Source organism: Taeniopygia guttata, chromosome 1 (assembly GCF_048771995.1).
Source record: "Taeniopygia guttata chromosome 1, bTaeGut7.mat, whole genome shotgun sequence".
Lineage (NCBI taxonomy): Eukaryota > Metazoa > Chordata > Aves > Passeriformes > Estrildidae > Taeniopygia > Taeniopygia guttata.
This window is the reverse complement of record NC_133024.1, coordinates 43,212,890-43,240,120: the sequence shown is the minus strand read 5'-3', so window position 1 is coordinate 43,240,120 and position 27,231 is coordinate 43,212,890. Positions and strand designations below refer to the sequence as shown.

General features: G+C 37.4%; 1 protein-coding gene across 1 annotated transcript in view; it reads right to left on the bottom strand.

Moving 5' to 3' along the window:
* Window positions 1–27,231, bottom strand: part of DDX10 (DEAD-box helicase 10) — a 153,535-nt gene that overhangs the window by 54,025 nt on the left and 72,279 nt on the right. The window contains exons 14-15 of the mRNA XM_030270460.4: window positions 2,608–2,721; window positions 274–435 (exon numbers count right to left, since the gene is read on the bottom strand). Of these exons, the coding sequence (XP_030126320.4) occupies window positions 274–435; window positions 2,608–2,721 (276 nt within the window). The remainder of the gene's footprint in view (window positions 1–273; window positions 436–2,607; window positions 2,722–27,231) is intronic.

Genomic DNA, 27,231 nt, shown 5'->3' with positions numbered 1-27,231 from the left:
AAAAAAAGATACTCCTACTAAATCCACCAAACTTTAAAGCTGTAAATAAAACTCTACCGTTACCAACACTTAATGATGAATAAGGCTCTGTGCTATCCAACTACTTATATTAAAACAGTTTTCTTGTGAGCAATGTAGTCCTGAAGAAAACTGAAGAACTTAAATTAACTTGTACTACACTTATTTCACAATGTATTTAAGTATTTTTCCTCACTGAGCAATCCACAGCACAGTATTTCTATACTTCAGTAATTGAAGTAGAAATCAACTTACCCTATGTTTTTCCTTTACTTTCTTCCTGTATTCTTCTTTGTCAAATTTGTCTTCCTCACGCAGGATTTCTTTCGCTTTATCTAGGTTGATACCACTGGCATCATCTTCCTCGTCTGCTTGCGCCAAATTGGATTTTTGCACAGGTGGCCACTGCTGCACTAACTGAATTAGAGATGCCAGCAAGAAAAATAATGGTTAGAGTAATTTTTTCCACATCACACTTTTGGTGCCCTACATATTCCAATACATTCTTTTTCCACACTAAATAAAAGTCATTTGCAAAGGAAACACATTAACAAACCTTATTTAACATCACATTCAGTTTAAAATTACTATTTTACAGTAGTGTCTCCATTATATCACATTACTGTTTAGTGAGCTCACTTGAAACTCTTACCTTATTTTGTCCTCTTTCCTGATTAGAACAAGTAATTTCTAATTCAGCTATTCATCTGGGGAGAAAAACTACTTCTCTCAAGAAATGACTCTCAGAAAAAAATGTGAGTAAATCTAAACAGTACCTTTCATGTAAACAATCAACATTCCACTATATTAACCAAGACAAAAATTAGACAAGTTTTTATTCCAGAGTACACAAAAAAAAAAAAAAGCATTACTGCAGGTTCATGTTTTGAGGGAAGCAAGGAGAAAAGACATGGAAGGGTTTTTTGATTGTTGCACTAAGACTGTATTGGAAATGTTTGATGATTCATGCTGGTGAAATGTTTGATGGATGACACACTGAACACATCCAGCTTCCCTTAAATATCTGAAACTCTGAATTCAAGACAAAGACTGCATGTTCAAAAAATATCCCCATCTATCTTATGACCTAGTAGCTTGTACCTCATGGTACGAGCACACACCTTCAAGGGAAAATCTTTGCAAAATCATTCTTGCTCATGGATTGGTAAAGTACTAACTCTTGAAAGGAAAGTACATGGCAGAAAATATAGAATGCCTTACAGTGCAAATACAAAACCAAACACATTTAGGACTCCCTAATGCACACAGGCTGTTTATTTAACTGGTACAGATAAATCCAACCCACTGTTTCATATCCTTTTGTAAAATTGAGTTTGTGTAGTTGTATTTTCTAGAAAGATACATTTTTAGAGGACTTTATGAAAGAAAAGCATGTGGAATAGAACAGTAAAATTTCAATGCAAAATTTTACACAGCTCGGGGGAAAAAAAGTAAGAACATGCAGGGATGCAAATTTTGTGTTTCTTTAAATATCACCCCTTTTCTATTGTATTGCTTTTCAAATTACAATCTTTGTGATTGTTTCTATCTTCGTTCTTCCTCCTTTTTGCTCCATTGCATAGATACCTAAAACATTTGCATATGAATTTTAAGTTGAGACAACAGCATTTGAATATCTAAAAATATCTGACACTGTAGTTTTCGGTCAATGGGGCAACTTATGAAACATTTTACATTTTGTCTAATGTTAGTAATTATGTATATGGCTACACTCCCTTCACCTGCAATATAAAATGCTTTTTATTGTCAGGAAAAAAAGCAAATTATATACTTGTAAAAGTGACTTCTCTTTTAGTTTATGCCTTACTAAAATTATAATAAAGAGGGAAAAAAAAAACACTCTACTTTTTATCTTAATGCTGGAAATGGAAAAACAACATGCCTAGCATCTGAAGCTGTAAAATCAAATTATAGAAAAGTTCATGGAATGAAGACACTTGCTAGTGAGATTATTTCCACAGGGAAACCATCCACAATAGTTTTCTTTAGTATAAAGTCAATAAATTTTTCTATTGTTCTATTAAAAGAACAAATCAGATAACTGGCAAATCTCCAAGCACTGCTACCTCAGCACCAGTAGGCCAAAATTTGGTACTTCCTTAGCTTTTCTAACAAACTTTTAATCTACAAATAGTGAATGCTGGGAAGAAAACTTTTAATTCCAGTACATTAACTCAAGACTTTGGGGTGCTTTGGCAAACAGCCACAGGAAAACTGTTTTATATTCCTGTAAGAACAAAAACCATGCTCTCAATTCCACCTGAAATTGAAGACAATAGACAGAAAATATTGAAGACAATAGACAGATACAGTTCTGGACATCCACTTACGGCTCTCATACAAGTATCTTACACATACAAAGATGAAAAGAGGTCAGTGCTCAACATTTCTCTTTTTCTCACTGGAAATGATTCTAAATGGAAGCTGAACTCTTTTGCAAAATGTAAGCCAATTACAAATACCACACATTTTTTAGAAGTGTGTCTTTTTATACAAAGTACATTTTGACTTTATAGAAACTACAACTTCAATTCCCACCAAAATACAATTACTTTTAAGTGATCTTACCTCTCCATCTTCAGTAAAAACTATTTTTGTGTTAACTTTAAATTTCTTCTTCAAGATTTTTTTGGCTTCTTGGGTCTTAGTTGCTTTTTTCTTCATCTTTAATTTTGATGTGGTCTGCAAAAAAGAAATTAAGTTTTCTTATGAGTTTTTTACTAGTCATAGAGTATATACTCCAAACTTTCTTAAAAGTAATTAGATGTATTAAAATTCAATTCCTAAAACATGAGTAAGATTAATTTCCAGTAAAAATCAGCCAGCAAACCTTTTCATAAAAGCATTTTAAGCAGGCTGTATAATCAGAAATTCATTTACTCTAATAAAAATTTCACATAATTTAAATCCTGACAGCACCAGGACACCTGGCTTATTCAAATCTCACTAACCTTTTAAAGACAAGGACACTAGATGCACCAGCTTATGCTGCTAGCAAGCCTCATCAGACAAGAAATACAGCGTAACTGACTTGAAGACAGTAACTACAACTGATCAGATACCAATTTCCTCTCACTTGTCATCACATTGTCCCAGGCACCGCAGTAAACCAGTATGAGCTATATGTGTGTCAATGAATACCACAAATGGCCATGCAAGAATACTCCTACTTCATAACTTTTGTCTCTTGCAGAACATCCAGGAGGTGTTTACCAAACTTAGAATTAAATACCATTTAAATATCACAGAAGTTACCAGCATCATAAAAGAAAGTAGTGGAAAAAAAGTGAAGACTCCAGAGCAACTAATGAATGAATCCACAGAAATGGTGAAATCCACAGATGGCCTATATATGTTTCCCCAAGGCACTCATCTAGTGGCAACATCATGGAACTAAAGAATGTGGAGATTCACCACTCCCAACTCTTCTTCCAAGAAATCTCCTTTAGAACAAAGGCTGAATGTGTTCCAACATTTACCAGAACAAATACACAGAGGACATTTTGAGCAGTAACTGATATTACAAAACTATTTTATAGCAAAAATATTCTGAAGGAATATGTGGAGACTCCACAGGAGAAGGTCCACGACTCATTCATCATCCTATAAAGACTGCAATCTCTCCACTACTCAGAAAAAAGTGCCTGAAAAACAGTCACTAAACTGTCTCAACTTCTAATAAATAACAGAAAGCAGTAAAAGCAACAAGAAAGGAAAAACTGAACTTTTTCTCACTTTCATTTTTTATTTTGGTCATTTTAATCAGTTTCCACGTTCTATACAAAATCCACTATAAAAGGAAGCAAAAAAAACCATTAACTCAGAAAGTCACTGTCATTACGGTCAGCACACTAATGCACTGAAATATGAACTATAAAAGAGAAAAATTACAGTCCTTCTAACAGGAAAAATGGCTTGTGACAGCTACTGCGCTGTGATATCAAGTAATGACCATATCTATTATACAAATAGTAAGAGTAGCAGCACTTTTATCCTCAGTATTGTCAAATGATTTTTGCTGCACTGTGCAGCTACCACAGGTTAGGTACATCTGTAACAGCTCAAAAAGCTGTGCTACTCCCTCATTACTGCTGCTTACCCTACAAACAAACTGCTTCACAATCTGCATTGGCATATGTCCTAGGTTATAATATTGGGGTGTATTCCATTACCACCTCGAGCTGCAATCCCCTTCTTTCCTTATCTCGTGACTCAGAGATAAGTCCCTCCAGGAGGACCTGTTCTTTTAGCCACATGACTGATAAAATCACAGCATTCTATTGTGAGATGCTCCGCCCAGAGGGAGGAGCCAAACGATGCCATCAAGGATATAAGCGGGGTTGTGCAGATAGCAAGTAGATCCCCTCTTCCAAGAGGAACAAGCTGAGACCTTCTCCACACTGGACCTCCAGACATCAGTCTACAAGACCACTGCTTGGACAGGACCATATCTGCTACCACTGCCCTAGCCAGCAAGTGTCAGGTTGTATCTCTAACTCTGTCAGCGGTTCTTCTTTTGTGCTATTGTATGTATTTGGTTCTTTGTTCCCTTTTTTCCTAATAAATTGTATTTCTGACTTAGAGCCTCTCACTGGTTTTGCTCTTCAAACCAGGACAGCATAAAACCCTTACCTCAAAATACAGACTACTTAGTAGAACAACAGGAGCTGTCCAGAGGAAGAATTTAAAGAGAAATGTACTTCAAGGCGGTGGGACAATACTATTCACTACCACAGCATTTTCTTTCAACAGCTACTTTTGGCTTTCTTTTTTTTTAATAAACAGTCCTATATTTTTGCACTGCCAATATTATTGGTACCACCATAATATGTTGGTATAAAAAAGTTACTGTACAACTGAAATTGGTACATCAGTATTTTGCAAAATTGTATTTAACTGTGAATTTCAGCTGCTTACATTTCTTAAAATGGGTTTTCCCAGCTAAGGAGCACAAATATCCAATGAGCTCTCTTTACATACACACATAGACAACATTTCCTATTGTACCTTGTTCCCCACTCCTTCCTCTGAGTTTGATACTGTCAAGTTGCATGGGGAAAAATGGGATAGTAAAAATTTTCAAACAAACAGAAAGAACAAAAGGAGGAGAAATAAAAAATGGGAAGCTAAATTTCCTCACCATAGACTCAAAAAGGATAGTGTAGGATCAGTGGGTGAATCTGGCAGATTTATAATATTCCTTGTGTAGCATTACACAAAGGGATCAAAATTTTTAAAAACTTACAGAAAAAGAGCATGAGTATAAAATACTACACACCCTCTAGATAATTAAACTGTGGCTTTTATTAGGACACTGCATTGGGTTTGCATGGCCAGCTTTTGGTACTGGGGGGGCTACAAGGGTGGCTTCTGTGAGAAGTTGCCAGAAGCTTTCCCCATGTCCAGCAGGGTCAGAGCCAGCTGGCTCCAAGATGAATGTGCTGTCGGCCAAGGGCCCATCAGAAGTGATGGCAAAGCCTCTGTGATAACATATTAAAGAAGAGGGAAAAAAAATTATTGCACAGATGTAACTGCGGCCAGAGAAGAGCACGATGAGAACACGTGACAGGAACAGCCCTGCGGGCACCAAGGTCAGTGCAGAAGGAGGGGCTGGAGGTGCTCCAGGCTTCGAGCTGAGATTCCTCTGCAGCCCATGGCACAGACCGTGAGGAGGCAGCTGTGCTTCTGCAGCCCTTGGAGGACCATGGGATGCAGAAATCCACCTGGAGCCCATGGAGGAGCTCCACACCAGAGCAGGTGGATGCCTGTCAGAGGGCTGTGACCCCAAGGGAGGCCCATGCTGGAACAGGCTCCTGGCAGGGACCTGCAGACTTGTGGAGAGAGGAGCCCATGCTGGAGCAGGTTTCTTGGTAGGACTTGTGACCCATGCTGGAGCAGCCTGTCCTTGAAGGACTGACCCACATTGCAGCAGTGCGCAGAGAACTGCTGCCCATGGGATGGATTCACATCAGACAAGCTCATGGAGACCTGTGTCCCATGGGAGGAACCTCACACAGGAGTGAGGGAAGGACTCCTTTCCCTAAGCAGTGGCAGGAACAACATGAGATGAACTGACCACAGTCCCCATTCCCTCTCTCTGTGCCACTGGGGAGGAGGAGGTAGAGCTGAGAAGGAGGGGTGCAGGGAAGGTGTTTTAAAGGTCTGATTTTACTACTCATTATCCTGCTCTGATTTTGTTAACAATAACTTTAATTAATATCTCTAATTTAAGTCTGCTTTGCCTGTGATGATATTTGTTGGGCAATCTCTGCTGGTCCTTATCTCAACCTACAAACTGTTTGTTCTATTTTCTCTTCCCTGTCCAGCTGTAGAAGGGCGTCACAGAGAGGTTTCAGTGGGTGCCAGGCATCCAGTCGGGGTCAACCCAGTACACTGGTAGTTTAGCTTTCTGAGCATACTTCCAATATGATGGCTATCAAGGCTCCTTCAGCTTCAGAGACATTCCCCTGACTGACTCATAGTTTAAGACCAGACAGGCTCAGATATCAAAACATTTTAGTCACAGATGTAGGCATAATTTTCCAAACTACATTACTTCAGTATTCAGCAGTAGAAGAGGGGACCTTTGGTGGTTTAGAGCAGTGGTTTCTGACATAGCTTCCCTATTCCAAGGGGCAGGCTACATAGTCCAGGGTAAGAGTCAGGCAGATCAGCCATGCAGTGTATAGAGTCCTGGGGCTATTGTGGGGTCCCACACATGCTGCTTTAGTTCCCTTCTGGGGATCTCTCTCATGTTCTTCTGGAGTCCCTACATAATCCTAAAGTGTCTCTCTTCTGTCACTTAACCCTCTCCCTCATGTATCTCCAGTAGCATCTTTCAGAGGATCTACTCCCTACATTCCAAGAGTCTCTTGCCCTACTTCCTGCCTCAGTGGTTGCTGCTTTACATTGAATATACCAGATGTTTCTCCAAGTGGTTTAAGTCTTGGTGCAGGATGGGTTGTTTAAATCCATCTAAGCTCATGACCTCCTCAACGATCCAGGACATGCTGTGACCCCCTCACCCAAATTTCTAATGCCACTGCCTATCTTTGCTTTGACTTCACATTTGAACAGCTACATTGAAACATCAATTTCCCATCTAGCAGGAGTCTGATTCATCTATTTTAAAAGTGAAACACCCCTGGGCCTCAGGCTTTCCTAATATTCAGTGCTAACCCTTGATTCTCTGTGTTTTCAAGCCACTCTGCTTACTAATTTCCCCTTTTCATCTTTCACACTACGAGACACCTGAGCACGGACAAGCAGCAGGCTGACATTCTCTATGGCTTCTCCTCTTTTCTTCACTAAGAGTTCACCACAGTAGCAGGCACCACCAACTGCTGCAGGCTGCCAGAAGATTCCTGCCATCTGTTAACCTTAAGTTCTATAGAGAACACAAAGGTAGCAGGAGTCATGACTCCTCTCTGTCCAGTGAACAGCTGGAATCTGGGGTCACAGGCTTTGCAGGCGGAAGTATCATCACATCAGCAGCTGAAAGTGAATGGAAGGTTCCTGCTGACAACTTAGACCCTGCTTCTAGTGCCAGAGCAAGCCATGGGCCCAGGCATTTTAAAGTGAGCTGAGAGGGCACAGCTGTTGTCCACAGTGATCAGCTCATTGCAAGTTCTGCTCAACTACTATTTACCTCAGTAAATCCCTTTCTAAATTTGAATTATTCTATCAGATCCAAACAAAACAGCATGGGTGATCTGGGCACAGGTTTTCATGTTGCTGTTAAAATACCAAAGGAATTCTGCATTTGAACTCAAGTTGTTAACAACATTTTAAGCGCCAGCTGGTGCACACACCCCTCTCTGTCAATGACAAGAGGCTACCTGCAGCTCACCAGCAGGTACATTTTGCCCTATGCCCAATACAACAGGACTTCAAATCTCATCTTTTCTTCTATAAAGATGTGGCAACAGTTAAACTGATGAAACAAAACCAGGGCAATAATTAGCCTCTTTAAAATTATACATAACACTTAAAGATATTAAGAGTCGCTCAAGTTCATAAAAAATCCATAAAATGTAGGATCAGCTCCAGAATTGGGGGATTTTCTACAGTTGCTAATCTAAAGCCGAAATTTCTTTTTCCTTTTGTACATGACAGATGGCTTGCTGGATTATTTAATGAGTAACAATAAAACCAAGCTCTTACAGGCACAGAAAATTCAAACATTTTGATATAGAATCAGTAACAATACAGCTAATATGCAAGTTCTTTTCTATTTTTTTTTCCAAAAAGGAGTGGGCTTTTGATTTCTGGCTTAAAACATCTGATATTCTTAAGCTGAATCAACAACAAAATGTATTCTAAATGAAGATACTGACAAGTTTAAGAAATAGGATTTACTGTATTTCCAATTACAACATTTTTCTGAAGAGACAGGGCACAGAAACACAGCCATCAGTAAATTTTGCTATTGTAATATTTTTTCTTATTAATACAATTTTAATGTCAATAGATAGATTTGAGCATGTAATCCTCAGTAACTCAGGATCTAACAAGAGTATCTTACTATAACCAAGACAAAACACATGTACTTTGACATTTGGAGTGTTACTCATCATCAACTTATTTTGTTTCTAACTATAATTTTCTTTTTAATTTCAGCTCAACACACCTTTGAAAGCAAGCACAGAATACTCACTACAAAAGCTGTCTAAAGACAGGACTCACCACAAAAGCTGTCTAAAGACAGGTTTTTTCTACTGGTATTTTTTTATATCAATTAAAAAAAAAAAAAAAACCACCAAAGAGAATCAATTCTCCAGTCCCATAAGCTAAAACAAGCATTACTGTATTTCTAGAGGGTTTGTGAGCTTTTCTTCTCCTTTTCTCCCTCCTGCTTGTATCATACAATTCTTAGGAAGAATGGTGCCATACCTGGAAGTATTGTCCAGTCTCTCTCAACATCATTACATTACTTTACCAAGAATTTAACAGCAACTGCCTCTGAGAAACAAAAATCAATGTGGGACTCAATTTCACAGACTTATTTTTGAAGAAACTGCTCACAAGAGGAGCAAGCATTATCACATTTGCAGTATCACCAAGTTCATCGGTCCTTCTGTCAAGCTACTGCTTTTCAGATTTGTATGTCATTCCTCACAGAAGGCTGAAAGCTATCAAACCTTGGACAAAGAGAAGCACTGGGCTCCTCTTTGTGCCATGGAAAGCAGAGATGGTTTTCATCCAGCAGGCACCACAGAACTTTGAAAATACTAACTATCCTCCAGTCACTAATCTAAAGAAGCCTCGCCATAAAGCATTACCTCCCAGACCCAGAAACTCCCACATTCAGGCTTGGAGAAGAATGGAGTTTCGAGAGAAGTTTTCACTTATCTTGAAAAATATCTAAAATATCACAGAAGCAGCAGTGAGTTATAAACTTCACTCCTCACACATAATTACTACAGATAAGACAGAAAACCTTTACTTCAAGTACCTACAAAATGCTAAACACCAAAAAGCCTCCTCTTGATAATACAATTTGATTCCTATTGAGTATAGAGGACCAAAGAGGCAAAAATCCTAGGATGGGGCATGACCACAAGGGAATGCAATGATGCTGCTTTTCTTCATGATCTGTGATGGCTAGGTGGTCTTCATTTTGATTTCCAGTCCACTTCTCTAAATGACAACTATTTCTGTCCTTCCTAATGTCTGCTGACTGCTCACAAATCATGGCCCACTTTGCACAGTTGTGAACATCAGAATAAGCCAAAGCCACTGAGAAGCAGCAGGGCAAAGCTGCTTCCACAAAAGAACATCCTCATTCTTTCCTAGGAAAACAAGCTTCTTTAGTTAGCCTGTGTTGTTGTTCTACTTTTTATGTAACACAAGTGCAGCTAATTGTGCTTTGGTGAAGCATTCTAAGTTTTTGCTTTTTAATTAAATGCTAAAAATTACGAAGCTTAAGTTCACAGACACTATCCAAACAACTTGCATAGCATTGGTAGAAGTCACTGAGAACAGCTTTTGCCACAGCAGTTGTGAAAATCTGGAAATAGGTAGACATACTCAAAAGCAAAAAACAACACTCCTTAACTTGTTTTCTATTTGCTTCTCTATGAACTCTTATAGCAATTAATCAAGTATGAAGATCAACATGGTGTTCAACTTTTCAAGTGGTGGCTTAATTTAAAAGGCTGGATTGACGGCGGTCTTCTTGGTCTGGGGTGCTCTTTCTTCAGGGTGTTTGTGTGTGTGTTATTTTGGTTTTTTTAACTAGTATCATGCAAGATTTCAAGCAAGACACTGAAAAAAGCAAGAAGCTGAGGTTATTGGTTGGTAAATCTTTACATAATATCACAGTTTGATCTGGGAAACTCTAGACAATTAAATTACTTACTACATCTATTAATTATTTCCTTTCTAAACCTAGTGAAATAATGTTGGTTTTAAAAAGAGACTATTTTATAGGAGAAAAAAGCTTACATCAAGAACTGCATATGGCTTTTACAGTAACAATTATGAAGGAAAGATCCAGGCTGGTATTCAAAAGAAAAACAGCACTCTTAGCACAAAGAATAGCATAGACATGAATCATTTCAAAATCACAGCAACAGGAGAAAAAAAAAAAAACATTCTAATAACTACTATTCAGTATTGCTAACCACATATTGTGACTTAACCTCAGCCAGCACCAAACCCCAATGTAGCCACTCACTCACTCCCCCTGCATCAGCATGGCAGAGAAAATCAAGTATAAAAATGAAAAAGCTCCTGGGTCGAGATAAAGACAATTTAATAGCTAAAGCAAAGGCTATGGATGCAAGCAAAGCAAACAAAAGAATTCATTCACCCCCTCCCAAGGGCAGGCAGGTGTTCAGCCATCCCCAGGAGAGCAGGGCTCCACCATGCATAATGGTGACTTGGGAAGACAAACACCATCACCCTGAATGTCCCAACCCCTTTCTTCTTCTTCCCGCAGCTTTATATGCTTTGCATGATGCCATAAGGTCTGGAATGTCCCTTGGATCAGCTGGGGCCAGCTGTTCCAGCTGTGTCCCCTCCTAACCCCTTGTGCACTCTCAGCCTCCTCACTGGTGGGGTGGGGTGGGGTGAGGAGCAGAAAAGCCTTGGCTTGGTGAAAGCTCTGCTCAGCAGTAATGAAAACATCCCTGTGTTATCGACAGTTTCCAGCTCAAATCCAAAACACAGTCCCATACTCAGTCTTATGAAGAAAATTAACTCTATCCCACCCAAAACCAGCATATCACATTACAAAGACCACCAGACCAGCAGCTCACCACACCACTGTGATCCAGTTAAAATTGCGTTTCAAATCAAAGAAACATATACAGATTAAATAAACCACAAAAAGACAGACCTGTAGTATGGCAACCACACTCTAACATGATGGTTTTGATTACTGTTAGTACAAGAGATTACATCTGAATCTGAATTTCATTACAGTTTTGTGTTTGGATGGAAGAGTTCGATGAGAATAGATTTCTTATTTCACAGTATGCTACTATCCTTCAAAACAGATTAAATTAAGCCAGGAAAGTTGAAAATAACTACATTTAAGATTAAAATTTCAGTTATCAACATAAAATGCAGGAGGTAGAATCAGAAAACCTTGCCACTTGCTAGAACAACTGGAATATTCTACATATATTCTATTGTATATTCTATTAAATATATTTACATTATGAGCTTGGCACTGTGTTTAGGCAGGAATTTGCTAGAATTCCTTCTATTTTAAAAAGGTATTTATTTAGGAGATTTACTTGTATATAGACTATGACAGCAGAAAAGAAGGGGAAATAGGCACCAGTAAATGGGTCCCTGTCCAGTATTTATCTCTAACCACAGACAAAAGCCAAGCTTAAGAACAGAAATCTTTATTAAATGGTTCTTCAGTGATAAATCTTACTCCTATTTCTGATGCCACACAGCAGCATTTTTCTAGAATACTTCTAAAACACAGAAAACAACTAAAATTATATCCCACTGAATTGTTACACTTTTCCTAGGAATGAATGCATACTCCATATAGTACTCTTCATTCCAGCAGCTGGTATCAAGACTTAAAAATGGGAGTTTGGCAAAGGATAAACAGAGATGGAGGATGAAGTTTCTCTAACAAGTAGATAAAAAGAGTAAATACTAAGAAAAATATGTTGATATTGCAACATTTACTGTAATTTACTGAATTTATTTTGTCAATTATGACTTAAAATCATAACTATTTAAACAATGGCAAAGACACAACATTTTCAACAAAACTATTCTTTCAGGATATTGGGGGTCCCATCAGTAGCTCTACACTTCCAACAATGAATTTAGATGAGAGAAACTATTTTTTTCCACACACTCCCATACCTCTGCATTCATTTTAACAAGTTTAATTCTGCCTTAACCATTTCCTCTTGTTTCTTTACAGGTACTTTAGAAATGTCTGGGTACAGTTCTTAATCCTGAAACACAATTCCTGCATCTTCACAGCAGCATTTAACAGCTACAAAATTTAAACCAAATCATGAAAATGTATTTTAAGTGCATTTTCATCCCAACATTCATGAGAAAACTTTCATGCTTTTATGCTCTATACTGAATAATAGAATGTTAATGTTTAACCCTGATATAAAATCCCAGAATACCAGAAGGAACCATGAATGACCAGCATTGTACAATCAATTTTTCATGCTTTTTTCCTTCCCTATCTTACCCTCTCCCTCTGCTTTTCTATTTTTATATTACGTATTTCCAACTCCTCCACAGAACAGTAAATGCTTTGGTGAAGAGCCAAGCTCCCCCCAGCCCACAAAACAAACATTTGATTTACAGACTATAAATTATGTAATTGTAAACACAACTCTATCTGTATATGCCAACAGTTTTTGTCATTCATCTGCAAAATCACTGCAGCTCATTTTCCAAATCTTTAAGTATAAGACTATTATACAAGGAATACAGGCCAAAACAAATTTCCTACACTTATTATTATACGATCTAATATGAATAAATCCACTACTTGAGAAATTTGTGAGTTAAAATAATTAGATAATATCTCACTCTGAAAGATATCTCTATTTAATGCACTGGAACAGAGAAGTTTTCAGTATAGCAATTGCATTACGCTGAAAATCTCCATTATCTGGGAGCATAAGCTGCAACAACATCCCTTTCTAAAGCATTAGCCCTTTAGCAACACAAGGCCATCACTTCTTATGCAGCTTATTTAAGTGAGGTGCAATAGAGAACACAGAACTATTCACATATTTCTAGGCAAAAACTAAATTAAGTTATAATCAAGTATGCACGATTAAATGAAGATAAAGACATTCCAGAATACTGCAATTCAAAACCAAACACATTTAACACAGCTTTTGTTAATATTCAGCATCTGGGTTGGTAGAAAAATGTATTTCCAAAGAAACATATATAAGTCAAGATATTCTAATAACTCAGACTGCCTCAGATTGTAAATATCAAAGAAGTATACAATAAGGATTAATCCCATTAGTAAGATCAAGGCACAAAATGCCTTATAAATACTAATTCCACTCCTCTCTGCCATTACAAGGTATGTACTCTTACAACAAAATCTTCTTTTGACAAAATCCAAAAGGAACACACAGAACCAATAAATTCTCCGGGATCTCTACAGACAAGAAAAGTAGATGCAACATCAATTAACAAGCAAGTCCCGTTATTTTGTTGACTGCTCTCTACCCCTCAGAGCTTCCATTTCTGCGAGCAAGAAAAGGCTATCATGAACATGCTATTTCCAGCACAACTTGGCAAATTAGGAGAATATGAGCATGTATTTGATATTGGCCAAAATTACAGATTACTTCAAACCTAGGCATCTCCTGTCTGTCACTCCTAAAAAAAGCCCTAAATCAAACAAAACGATACTCAATCCAAAATCCATACCACATCAAGGTGGAGTTGAGGAGCTAAGAAAATTTCACTTTCTTTGCAACTTTTGTTCTGTTATGGATCTCCAACAACATCTCAATGATGTTGAGATCTTTTCAAAGTTTTCAGCAGGTAAAAGATTCTGCTTATTGATCCACCATTAATCTTCTACATGAAAGACTGTCCTTCCCCTAAAGATGAAAAGAATCCTTAAGTCCTGAAGTGTGCTAAGTACATACTATGTTCTGGACATTATATATTTTCAGTTTTGCTGCAAACTGCTCCTTCTATCAAAGTTCACACTTAATATCTTACTGCAAGACAGTTAAATTGAAATATTCTGAGAAATGTAATCACTGGATGATAGAGCCAGAAGGCACTGCTGAGCTGACATTTAATGAACTCATTAATTTGGGGCTTTTTTAGTTAAATAAAGATCATTGGCGTTTAATATGACTATTTTCTAGGAGTCAGGACACAGTTATTTTAAGGAAAAAGAGGAAAAAAACACTTTTCTGCATGATCATTAAGGCAGCCAAGGCTTAAATAAATGTCAAAACATAGTTAAAATTATGGCTTAAAAATATTCTGCAGAAGAAACTTAGATGAAAAGGTAGGATGAGAAGACCAAACTTCCCTGCTGTTTTTCTTTAAGACTGAATATATTTGATTGTGTGTGGTAAGCGTGACCTTCCTTTCTCCCCGAAAAGCCACAGGCCTATCCCCAGGAACGCAGCGGCAGCCAAGGCTGAAGCTTCTCAAAATATTTTGTTTGCTGCATTCTCCTGATCTGCCATCAGAAAGTAACAAAAACATTACTTTGCAAAGAGAAATATTTTATCTCAACTCCCTCTCTCCCTCCTTTTGCACAAGCTAAAACCACAACCTATGCCCATTTAATTGCCATCCACAAAAATATTCTCCACAGGCTGTGACCGCAACTAGCAAAGACTGCAGATGTTTTGAGAAAAAACCCTGAGTTTTGATTCTTAGACCAGTGTGAATTTTTCAGCAGTAATTACTGTGATAACCACCACTGTCTTTAAACAAGCTTTATTTCCTCTTCTGATTGATCCACATGGCACATCCTCCTCCCCTTCCCCTTCATGCCCCCTCAGAGCCCTCTGAAGGTGATGTTCCTGCCTGTGCAGGAGCAGACACAAGCGAAGCCATTGCCCTGTCTCCACCCAGACACAGCACTGCTACACAGAGCAAGAAGAGCCAACACTGCTTGGTGGTCTGAGAGGGTTTATCTTTGAGATGAAGCTTGGTCAGATTTTGCTCCCAAACAAGGAGAGCAGAGCCCAAGTGCACCAGGGCCTCCTCAGTAGCCCCACAGAAAAAAACACCCGGGAACCAAAGAAAAGAACGGGAAATCACTTGATGGAGCTGCCCACTGCTGCCAAGAGACCTAAGAACAGAGCTGGTTCCTCTCAACCAAATGTCAATCAAGCCTAATGTGAACAGACAGAAGTTCTTCACAACTAAAGCCAGATGCAGAAACCACAATAATAACCAGGAAATATATTTCACATCTATTATTTCTCTTCTTTAAAAATGGTTAAGTATTTTGACTTCTTTTTCCATGTAATCAATACAGACTTAAACTGCTGCCAGAAGTAGTCCTACAGTTCTTTTACACAATTCCACAGCTACCCTTCTCTAGAACTGGTCCATCCCCAAAGAGAAAAGCTGCTGCTCCAAGGATTCCGAACTGGCAGAAACCTGGCACTAACACTAGAAGGGCAAAGGCAACTGAGCTTCCAGCAAAGAGGATATGAAAACTGTCCACTCATTCAGAAGCAAAAGAATGAGCCATTTCTCCCCCCAATCCCCCAATTCAGGCATTAAATGATCAGGTAATCCCCATTAACAGAGAATCTTCTACCAGTTGTGGGTTTTTTTGTTTGTTTGTTTGTTTGTTTTTTTAAGGAATCTTTCTTATTGCAAGTAACAGTTGATTTAGAAGTGGAAATAGCAATACTTATAAGAAACAGTGAAGGGCAAGGAAATTGGGCTACTCCAGCCCATGACAGGCCCACAGACTGAACACAAAAGGATGCAAAGTAGAAAAGCAAGTTTTAGAGGAATGATGGATTACAAAAATGAAATGGAAATTGGAATAAGAAATACCTTACAGCACAAGAATGCCAAAGACACATTTGCAAAAAAAATGTTTCTTGACTCTTTAGACAAAGGCAATATAACAGGAGTAACCCATTTAACATTCTGTGGAACATTTAAAAGAATTCATACTAAAAAGTAATACCTAAAGTTTAAAAAATGGTCAAAGAGTTAAGAGAGGTCAAGGATTATAACTGCTACAGTGACTACAATGATCTGTGCTGAAAGACAAATTATTGGGGTGCTACTGATTCTCCTCAGGCAGGCCCATGGTTCCTGCTCTGTGTGCACCCCTAGTTTCTTAGGCCAAGTCAAAATCAATGGGTTTATGACAGTTGTTCTGAAAGTGGAATAAATATCTGTCATTAATAATACACAGTGTTCTAAAGTTTATGCCAGTCAATTAATTTCACTCCAACACTGACTCTCTCCTCCTGAGCTGTATGCACAACTTTGCTACCAGCTTTTAGGAAAACTTATTTTCTAGGGTTATCCTATCTGAGCCATAACACTCATATTTTAAAGATCCTTGGAAGAAAGGCAAGATGAAATCAGATTAATAATTACTTCTAGAAAAATACACTGGACTTTAGAGATGTTAAGAAATTAACATAATCTACTTGTTCTAGTTATTTCATCATCATAAATTAACTTCCTATGACATTACATACTCTTCTTCTCCCTTAAATATAAGTGCACTAGTTTTGAATAAATGTGGACTCTACATTCTGCGTAGACAGAAAAATAAGTCTGCAGCGTTAACACATGAAAAAATGCCTTGTTAGCTATTCACCAAAATATATAGCTTAGACCTAGACATTTCTTGTTGTTCCTGAAAATCCATAAAAATTTTACAGTGAAGTTTCACAAAGCAGAGTCAATGGAAATGCATCACTGATTTCAGCAAAAAATGCTCTGAACCCACCAAAGGGAAGACACATGGCACTGATCAGTAAACCCTGCCTCTTCCTCATTGTAACATCAAGGCCAGCACTGCAAGAAAGCTGCATGAAAGCACAAGCAAATAGAATAGGAATGGCATTATGACTGGAGCTCTAAGCACCAGAACATTCACAAGAAAAGGTTCAACTGCTGGAGATGAAAGATATTTCTGCCATCCAAAGAGATGTCTTCACTCTTGTCACTGAGAGCACAGAAAATTGTTGTGAAGTCTGTTGCAGGACACACTGTGTTCCAAGGTCAAGAGCTGGACCAATCCAATCCAAGTAATACAAACTAAACAACACATTCGCATTTCTGAAGCATTTTTATGAATGCTGACAAATAATCTGCAAGTTGCTCATTTTCAGGCTTAGTTCCCATCCTTGCAATTCACAGAACATGGTCTCCTGAAAAATTTCTCTAAATTAAGAAATCTCTGTTGAAAGATTATCTCTTGGCTAGACTTCACATCTGTACCACCAAAGAATTATCCCATTTGAACCTTAGCTAAACTCCTGGGCACAGAGACAAACTGCTACATTGCCTGAAGTGAAGAAGTAAGCTGGAGCCACCAGGCATACCATAGAAAACAGCCTGAAGCTAGCAATATAGTGGGGACACAGCAGCTTATGTTAGCACAACCAGGCCACTGCAATGAAGTCATGGGCCCCACCCCAGACTGCCCTATGCTCATTCTCACTCCAGCAAGATGGAAAAGCTCACCTTGCTCACCTGGAACAACTTCGCACACACTACTTCAAGCAAACTGGTATAGCGAAAAACCACAAGTTTGAAAAAATAAATTGAAATGGATGCAAGAAAAGGAATAAAAAATGTGTTTAGGACTATGAATCTGTCATCACTATTTAAAAAAATACAGGGTAGCTGCTGACAGGTCCCCATTAAAAATAAATTTATATAGTTAGCTTAAGAAATAAGGGAAACACTCATCACTTTCAAAAGAGTTTCTGAGGTTGTTTCAGAGAATGCATGGGTCATGTGCAGCAGATGACATTTGTTCAGTTAAGAATAATCTGCATGAAAGTCAATATTTCTAGGATGGTGAGAAATACTTCCTATTTTAACTGCAAGTGTTTTCACTTTGTGCCAAGAGCCACCCAGTGACCACAGCTGAAAGAAACCCAAATGTCACTTCACTTACCCAGAATATCGAGGCAGCTGGAGAGGGTTTTAACAGCATAGCAAAAGTTAGGAAAAGCAAGAAAACCAAGAACTGTAGATTGATGGCCAATGTGCAAACTGGATTTCAAATACGTGCATTCACACTGATATATCTTATTCTAGATTAAACAAAAACATCCCCTTAAAATCTTTCAGCAGAAAAAAGATTCTACATAAGAAACACTACTGAGTGGGAAGAAAACCATGTACTTCACATTGCTAGTGATCTTTTTCTATTCAAAACAGTAATCCAATATGGAACCAAATAAAGACCTAACAGAGCAAGTTCAATCCCTTTTCTCCAGAGCAAGTATTTTCTCAAACTCTGTAACAGGGATAATGTAACAGAATACAGTTGTAGCAGACAGACCAGTATGTAAGAACTAATTTACCTTCTGCACAAGCCAGTCAGTTTAAAACTACAAAGTACACTACTTTGAGATTATGCTTCTTTTCATATGCATTCCATGCACAGATTGATTTCCAAGATTATGAAAGTTCATATATAGATCTATATGTAAGTAATTTTTCCTACTAAATCTACAGAAACAGATGTTAGCCCTTTGTATTGCTGCATTTGATTGCTTTGATTTTTCTCAAAAGAAAAAAGACACTGAGAAGATACGACTTGCTCATAACTCTGGTAGGGGAAAAACTTCTGAAGTGCTTTTACAAGCACTTTTTACAGTGCTTCCATGCTTGAACAATACAGCTTTTTTATGTTGCAGTAACTTTTTATCATGCATTCAATAGATTTTATTCCTGTAGCCATTTACAGAAATGTGGGTAAGATTCTTTTTATCTACCATTTTCAACTCCTCTGAGGAAAAAACATAAAAAAGCATATCCAAGTTTAGGCTAACACAGGCAGAATATGAGAGACCATATGGATAAAATGTCTTCTGATTCAGTCTAGTGTGGAACTCTCTCTTATGCTTTGTCTAACATAGAGCTTTTCTTACAGTAAGAGTTATTTGACTGATTTCCTTATAAGTGAAAAAAAACGCTGCTGAGGCTATTCAGTGGTCAGTAACCAGGAGAAGACAAGAAGCCTGATAAGAAGTTCACACTACATTGAAACATCCGGTTTCTTCCACGGACATAGCCACAATATATCTTCTATCAGTTTAGCAGCTTGCAGAAGAGAACTGCCATAATTTATTATCGTATTTATCTACTTTGCTGTTTAGAACATCAGTAGGTTTCAATATTTAGTAGAGCTATGGGGAAAAGTAATGAGTCAGCTATGGGCCATCAGTGCAAAGAGATCGATAGCTAGGATAAAACTGGAATGTTCAGTAATTGAACCTACCTATTTCACAGAGACAGTCCAGCAGCAAATATTTCTTCTCAATAAATTTTATACCTACATTTAATACATGCAAAACAAATCATTAAGATTCAAAGACATCTGCTTATTTATTTACACTGCTTTAATAAAATCTGTCTTCTGATAATTTCTACTCTCACTTCTTAAAATAGAATATATGCAACAGAAAAGTCATACTTTTTTTTATTGTTTTTAAATCACCCAATAAGCTGCTTTTTAAAAAAAGGAAGGAAATATTTCTCTTCGTCCAGGGAAAAAAAAAAAAAACAATAATGAAAATGGCAGGAGATATTTCCCATTAAAAACACCTTGACTTTGAATATTCCAACTGAAAATGTGAGCACACTTCCCAGAGCACAAATAAACTCCTTTTCAATGAACATTTGCTTAGCCAGACTTTACTTCTAAAATGACTGCTCACTTGCAAGGACTGTGCTCCAGACAGATCTGGCTTTTTTAATCTTTTTGAAATTTGGGGCTATTAAGTCCTTCAGTTGCAAAATTGTAGCATTCAGTTTTTCAAAGGAGGCACTATGAGTTTGTTTTCTGGTATGTGATTTGTAAAAATCATCACAACATTAAAACTCTGTAAGGATACTATGCTTTTAAACTGTTTGGGAGGTTTGAGAAATAAACTTCATTTTAATGGGAATCAGACATGAGACTTTCAAACCTTTTGAAAATCTTATCTGGAAAACAACTACATTTCTAAAAAGATAAGAAAAAGAAGGAAATAAAATTATTGTTTTTCTTTCAAAGGTGAACTTGCAAAAAAAACCAAAACCTTCCTACTTAGAATTTTAAGATCTGCAATACAAAATTATTTTCATCATTGCTAAGTTCCAACTTCAGGTCACACTGCTCCTCCAGCTATAAACAACTCTTACTGATGTAAGCCAAGACAAACCCACGGAGGTGAGCAGAGGACTGACCAGTAGGTCCCTACATGATAGTTACAAATTCTGCCATCTGCATTATTTATTATGAGGTCAGTTTAGTCCAAGACATTACCAGGAGATTTCAGATCAGATCCTGTAAAAATCTGCAATCAATTGCAAAACCCTTCCACATCTAAGGGGATACTGATTGACCAATCCTTTTGGCTAAATGCTTTCTGTAGCAGAAGTGTAACAGCAATAGAGCAAACTGCTTCATTAGTGGGTTGGCCCATTCACTCCACACAATCCAGCAGTCACTGCTCCATGTTAGTTTTCAGCTGCAAAGGAGCTGTTTTCACTTAGAAGATAGAGCTACAATGGAGTACAAATATCAACAGGGCCAATATATTACAGAGATCTCCTTCCTCCAAACACTCAATGGAGCAAGGAGTGGGAATTCTGCAGAGAGCAGAGCTCCACTTTACAGACTCAAGTGCATTTCTTAACTAAGTGCAGAATATGAGAGACTCTCAAACAAAGCAAACAGGAAGAGCAGAGAAGCATGCAAGGAAACAAAAGAAAACTATTTTCTCCTTACTACTTCTGCAAACCAAGGGGGTGATTTTAAGCAGGAGGTAAAACACCAAGGGCTTTGAATCAACTCCTTAAATGAGGTAAAACACCAAGGGCTTTGAATCAACTCCTTAAACCACTGAATCCTAGAATCACAAAACCGTTTGAGTTGGAAGGACCTTTAACAGCCATCTAGTCCAATCTGCCTCAAATAAGCAGGAAACTTCCACTACATCAGGTTGCTCAGAGCCTCATCTAAACCTGATCTTGAAAGTTGACAGGAATGAGGCAGCTACCAAGCCTCCAGGCAACCTATTTGAGTGTTGTACCACATTCATTGTAAAAATGCTCTTCTTTGTATTTAATCTAAAGCATTATCTTCCTTCTCCACTACAGGAGTAACTTTGGATGACTGGCCCACACAAGAGAAAATTGTAATTATCTTTACAGCCATTCTTACGCACGCGTCAAGATGCGCTCTATCAGTTTTCACTTGAACCCCCTCAAAATGCACCAGCTCCTTGTTAAAACACTCTTCCCTAGAAACCTTTGTACTCTTTACATGCCCTCTGCTAGTGTATCCTCACCACAAAAAGGTGGTATGATGCTAGACTGCAACACCAGTTGTATTTCAAACAGCAGAACTTACCAGCTTCAGTCTTTCCACACAACTATCTTGATTCCTTACTATTTTTGTACCTTTCAGATTCAAAATCAAACATTCCTTAGGTGAATTGAGTCAAGTTAGCCTACCGGGGCTTAAAGGATGATTTAGGCAAGAAAAACTAAACATTGGATAGATTTAAAACAAATTCACATGAATAATGCAATTTGGGCAAAACTTGGAACACCACATATAAAAGAAAAATGCTCTTGTTTATGTCCCTAATACTCCACTGCAAGATCAGAAAAAATATTACTTGATTATTACTAGAGATCAACATTCACTGATACCCCCTTACCAACTGTAATTCCAGTAAGATCCCAAGCATCCAAAAATCAGGGTGTTGAATGCAGATGAAAGCCAAGGAACAGTTCTCTGTCACTACACTAATAAAAATGTTTACCAACCAATACTGATTAGATATATAACTACAAATGGACATATCCTTAAGGCAAAATGAAAAAATAGTGCACTACAACAAAAAAATGGTATTACAAAATTTCTCTCTGTAGCTGGGCAGATGGTAAATAGCAACTGCAGCTTATTACAACCTCCATAATTGCCTTCATCACCTTGTGTTTCCCCATCTGTCTTTTGTGCCCACCTGTTTTCTCACCTTAAACCAGCAGCTCTGCTACAGTATATATCTAGTATGTTGAGTGCCTAGTGCAACAAAGTCCCAGCCTTTAATTAGAGATTTTATAATCTATGCTAAATAAAATATAGATCACATTTAATCAGGACTGTGCATAGATCATTTAAAATGCACATTATTAACATCCACAAATCATGTCTTACATATTTTTTTAACTTAGTTAATAAAAGAAATAGGTATTTAGTGCTCCCTTGCCTTCAAATGCAAGTCTTTCACATTATATTGTAGAAGAGGAACTACTAATCTAGAGAATTCAAGATACTGAAGATGTAAGATAATGAAAAGAAGAGTCTTTCTTCAACACCACTTAATGTTCAGTTTGCCTCATTCCATAAACATCAGGGACTAGTGCTGGTTCACAGAACGAAACTCGGGAACCAGTAACTTGAATGTATTTTAGAGCTGAAATATTTCACTACATTCTACTGGACTCAGCCCAAAGTATGTGTGGACAGAAGATTCCCTTAACTCATAAAATACAAAAGTCTCCAATGCTACAGAAATGGAAGGCCCAGTGAAGTATGAGGGATTTATTTTTATCCTGTTGCTTTCTCCTTGTCAGTGTTGTAATTAGAGTAAGTGCTCATCGCCCACAGTTTTTCCACCATTATTTGGCAGTAGGTGCAGTCTGCAGAGAAAATTCTCATTTGCTGTGCCACTGGGTGACCACCTCTATAAAGCAGCACATCTTTGTGTCCTCAATCCCCTTTACTGTTTACAAGCCCTCATTAGTTGTGTCCTGGATGCTGTGCTATACGAAAAAACACAACATCAAATATACTGAACCTTTATGTCCAGATCAGACACTGTCTTATTGCTGAGCCATTACCAAATCACTCTGCTAAAATATCACCCTAAATTAGTGAAATACATGGCTAAAACAGATGAAAGTAAGCTATAAATCTCATAGAAAGCATTTGATCAGTTGTTTTAATAAGTTAAAAAAGGAAACTGCAAGCGTTAAGCCTTTATATCAGTTTTTTTTCAAATGCAAACTGCTCACCTCTGACTGAGACAGTCAATGCTGAATAATCCATTACTGTCTTTGCCTGTACATCCTTTAATGAAAGTTGAGATAGTGGGACTATTTACTCTAATACCTGAGATTTCTTTCAAATTATATCTGTAAAGCTATTTTTATTCCAACTGCAAATTTAATATCCTATTATTCCCTTTCACTGTAAATTTCCGTTAAAGCAATAAATACTTCAGAAATACCAAAGATTAAAAATTCTAGGGTATTGTTTCCTCTGGAGCCTTCAGCAATGTATTTCCTAAATAGATAGATATTTTAATAAAGTTTTTCATGGACTCAAAATGTTTCTGAAAAGTAATATATTCATGAAGGCAGAAATGCAAATTTCAGCAAGTGGAGGTTACATAACACAGTAAATAAAAAGCACAGCAGACAAATAGCAACTTCTGAGAATAAAAGCCATCAAAAAAAAAAAAAAGCTAAAATGCATTAATTTAAACAAGCATATCCTGAAATTTCTTTTCATTCTCTAAAAATCAATTTACCCCAAAACATGCATTTGCTTGTTTGCTACTTCTATATATACTGTTTGTAGTGTTATTATTTCTCAGACTCATGACTTTTTTAATTCTTTTAAGCAGGAGTTTACCCCACTGAAACAGGAAAGAAGACAAAGGGATAGGAGAGATGAAAAATAAAAAGAAAAGAAAATAAATTTAATAGAGTCCAGTCAGAAAGGGAACAAAATTAACATGTAGCACCACAGGGCAGTAGAGGAGCTCAGAAGATAGCAAACCAACTTCCACAGACAGGAAATGTGGCAAGAAGAGGAAAAAAGAAAAGGAAAAAGTCCTCTTTTTTCAAAAGCAACACAGCAGTACAGAGCTAAATTGTAACACAATTCTTTTTCTTTACTGAAAGACTTTCCAGTTTTATATACAGGAAGGTTATTGAAAAAAAAAATCTAGGCTGGGTAAACAAATGGGAAAACAAACATGAGAGGCACCCAAAAGGTTAAAGGCACATCAATTGAGACAGAAATACAGAGTATAAGGAGACACACCAGAGGAGATAAACAGAAAGTTAAATATTTCTTCATTCATTTGCAACACAGAAATTCATGATCTTTTAAAAGCACATTTGAATGTCTGCATCTGTGCATACCACCAATGATAAAAATTCTTGCTTGTTTATAGCAACTACAATGGTAGTTTCCTATGGAGTTTTTTTGCATAGTCTGAAAAATGCTTCCAGTTTTGGACCATTTTAATATAACTATCATAGTCATTCAGATATAATTTAAAAAAAAACCTAAACAAAAGCAGGAACATTAAGTAAACAGAATTATTACCACCACAATTTTTAATAAAACTTAAGTCTCCCATTATTAATCTACTAAAAAGAACAATTTTCGGGAGAGCAAAATATAATTCAAGGACAGAAAACATGTCTATGAGACCAAATAAACTTTTCAATGAGTAAACAATAAACAAAACCAGCCTAAAATTCCTACAGAGCTTGGGATTAAGTATATTATGCTATTTCACAGCTATGTGAACTAGATTTATTTATTTATTTATTTATTACAAGAACTAAGATATTTTAATTTTACTACTGAATGTTCTTTTCTTGTTATTTGGTTTTTTTTATTGCCATCCTTGGCCAGTAATGTCTGATATCAAACAGACCTGAAAAAATCTTATTGTCTGTTCCCCAGGTACTACAGAAAGCTCAAAGGAAAAGCAAGGCATCCTCCTGCTGACGTTTAAGAAATAAGACCCAAATAAAAATGGAATCAAAATCTCTAAGTCTGCACTTCAGGAAAGCAGTTTTTTGGGAATTGCAAATACTACCCACAGAGTTAAATATGGCCTTAAGTCCCTGGAGATAGCATTTCATTCTCTCTGGACACTTCATTCTCTCTATGTACACTTCTGTGGACTATTAGTGTCAGAAACTCCAGCACCTACTGCCTTGGATACTCTGAGCATGAAAAATTCAAGCCCCAAAAGGGCTGCCTGAGAAATTAAGCAACTGGAGACCAGCTGGTGTTCAGGTCAGCTTCATTAGAGAAGATGTTTTACCAGCGAGTGTGAAATTCTTAAAAAGATAAATCTGAGCAAAACCAAGCCTGTAGGATTATACAGATTCCTGAATAAAAAAACCATTACAGGACAACTTACCAGAAGCCCTGCAAGTAGCTGAAGCAGGGATCCAAGTGAGAAAATAACATCATACAAGCCAGCTAATAGGACTGAAATCAAACTGATTCCTATGACTACACATACAGTAAAAACAATAATAGTGGAGTTCTTATGCAGGTAGAATATAGGATTACAGAATATCAGAAAGTGCTTTCAAAACAATACAGCATAGTCACATAAAGAGCCCAGGAAAAATAAGAGCAGCTATCACCAGCCAACTCAGTGGGATGAAAGAATCTGAAACAACATTTGGTAGAAACAGAAACAAAAGACATAAAAATAAAAATAGGACAAAATTCAGCATGGGTTGGCCAAAGATGCCAGGTCAAATCTATGCTCTTTAGCTATCAAAGAAATTGCTTTAAGAACAGAAATGCATAAAATAGTTTTGTTCAGTAAAGCTTTTGATACAACACCACATGGAAAATCACTACTTAAATTCAAGAGATATTGGTGTAATTTAGCTACAAGTCATCTAGCTGTACTGAAGATAGCATAGAGGTGTTACTGCAAGTTTAAGAGCAGGACCGTAGAAGACGCTACACAACCTTTAAGCACAGCCTAAAAAGGCTCATAGGCAGCAGAAGCAAATGACAGCATAAGTAGCCTATGACTGAACCTCCTGAAACATCACCAGCCATTGCCACTGTATGATTGAGACTCCCTAAACATAAGAGAAAAAAGAAAAAGCCAAAAATCATCTGTGGAGGGTCAAATGAACTGCTGACAAAATAAGTCCTACCAACGTGTTTGCAATAGAAAAGCACGAAAAAGTGGGATATTGTACAAGGTGGGGAGCTGAACCTGCCTGGAAAGTTGACAGCCATCTTCAGGCTTTCACCTGGGGATTATCTGCCTCCAGGTAGGATTACTTTCGTCCAGTCACGCTCAGTGAATTCCTGCCAACAGGCTCCGCCCAGCCTGGCTTTTCCTGGCATAGCCCAGCACCCTCTTGCAGCTACTTCCCCCTAAGAGGAGTCAGCATCTGCATCCCGCTGGCTTGCAGCTTAGCTGCCCACTACCCACATCCATCATGCCAGCAACTGAGATATTAGTTGTGGCACTACTCTTCAAAATTCAAATTACTTGCTTTTGCACAGAGACTGTGTTATAACTATATTTGATGAGGAGCAAGATTAGAGAGGCAACAGCAGCTGGAAATACCAGGAAAAACCATTATAGGATGAAAAACTACATCATAAGAGGGCAGACACCCTTATACACTGATAAAACGTTAATTTATATAAGAGTGAAAGACACTTTTCACAAAGTGGGTTGTTAACAGGAACTGCTAAAAATTTCAGTTGAGATTTATAATGCTCCACACATTCCCAAGAAATTTTGAAGTAAGGGTGAATAACTGGGTTAGAAAAATCTGTCAACAACAAACTTACTGAGAAGAGTCACAAGATACTGAACTTGAAAACAGAATGATGTACTGAATAACAGAAAATACAAATTAGTGCCGAATAATGGCTATATAGCACTATTCACATACTAATGAACTTTACCTATATCACCCCTTAAAGATCTCAAATTACTGTGCATAAATTTTCAAACATGAGCTAACATTGCACTTACATGCAATCAAAAAGGAAAATAAATCAAGAAGAAAACTGAAAACTAACCAATATCTTTATTCATGACACACTGCATTCTGATAGCTACAACTGCTCCAATCATCTTGCCTCAGAGATGTGGACACTTTGCAATGCAGAGATACAGAATAAAACAATGTAGATAATCAAAAGTATGGAGCAACTTAAGTACAGAGCAACCATAA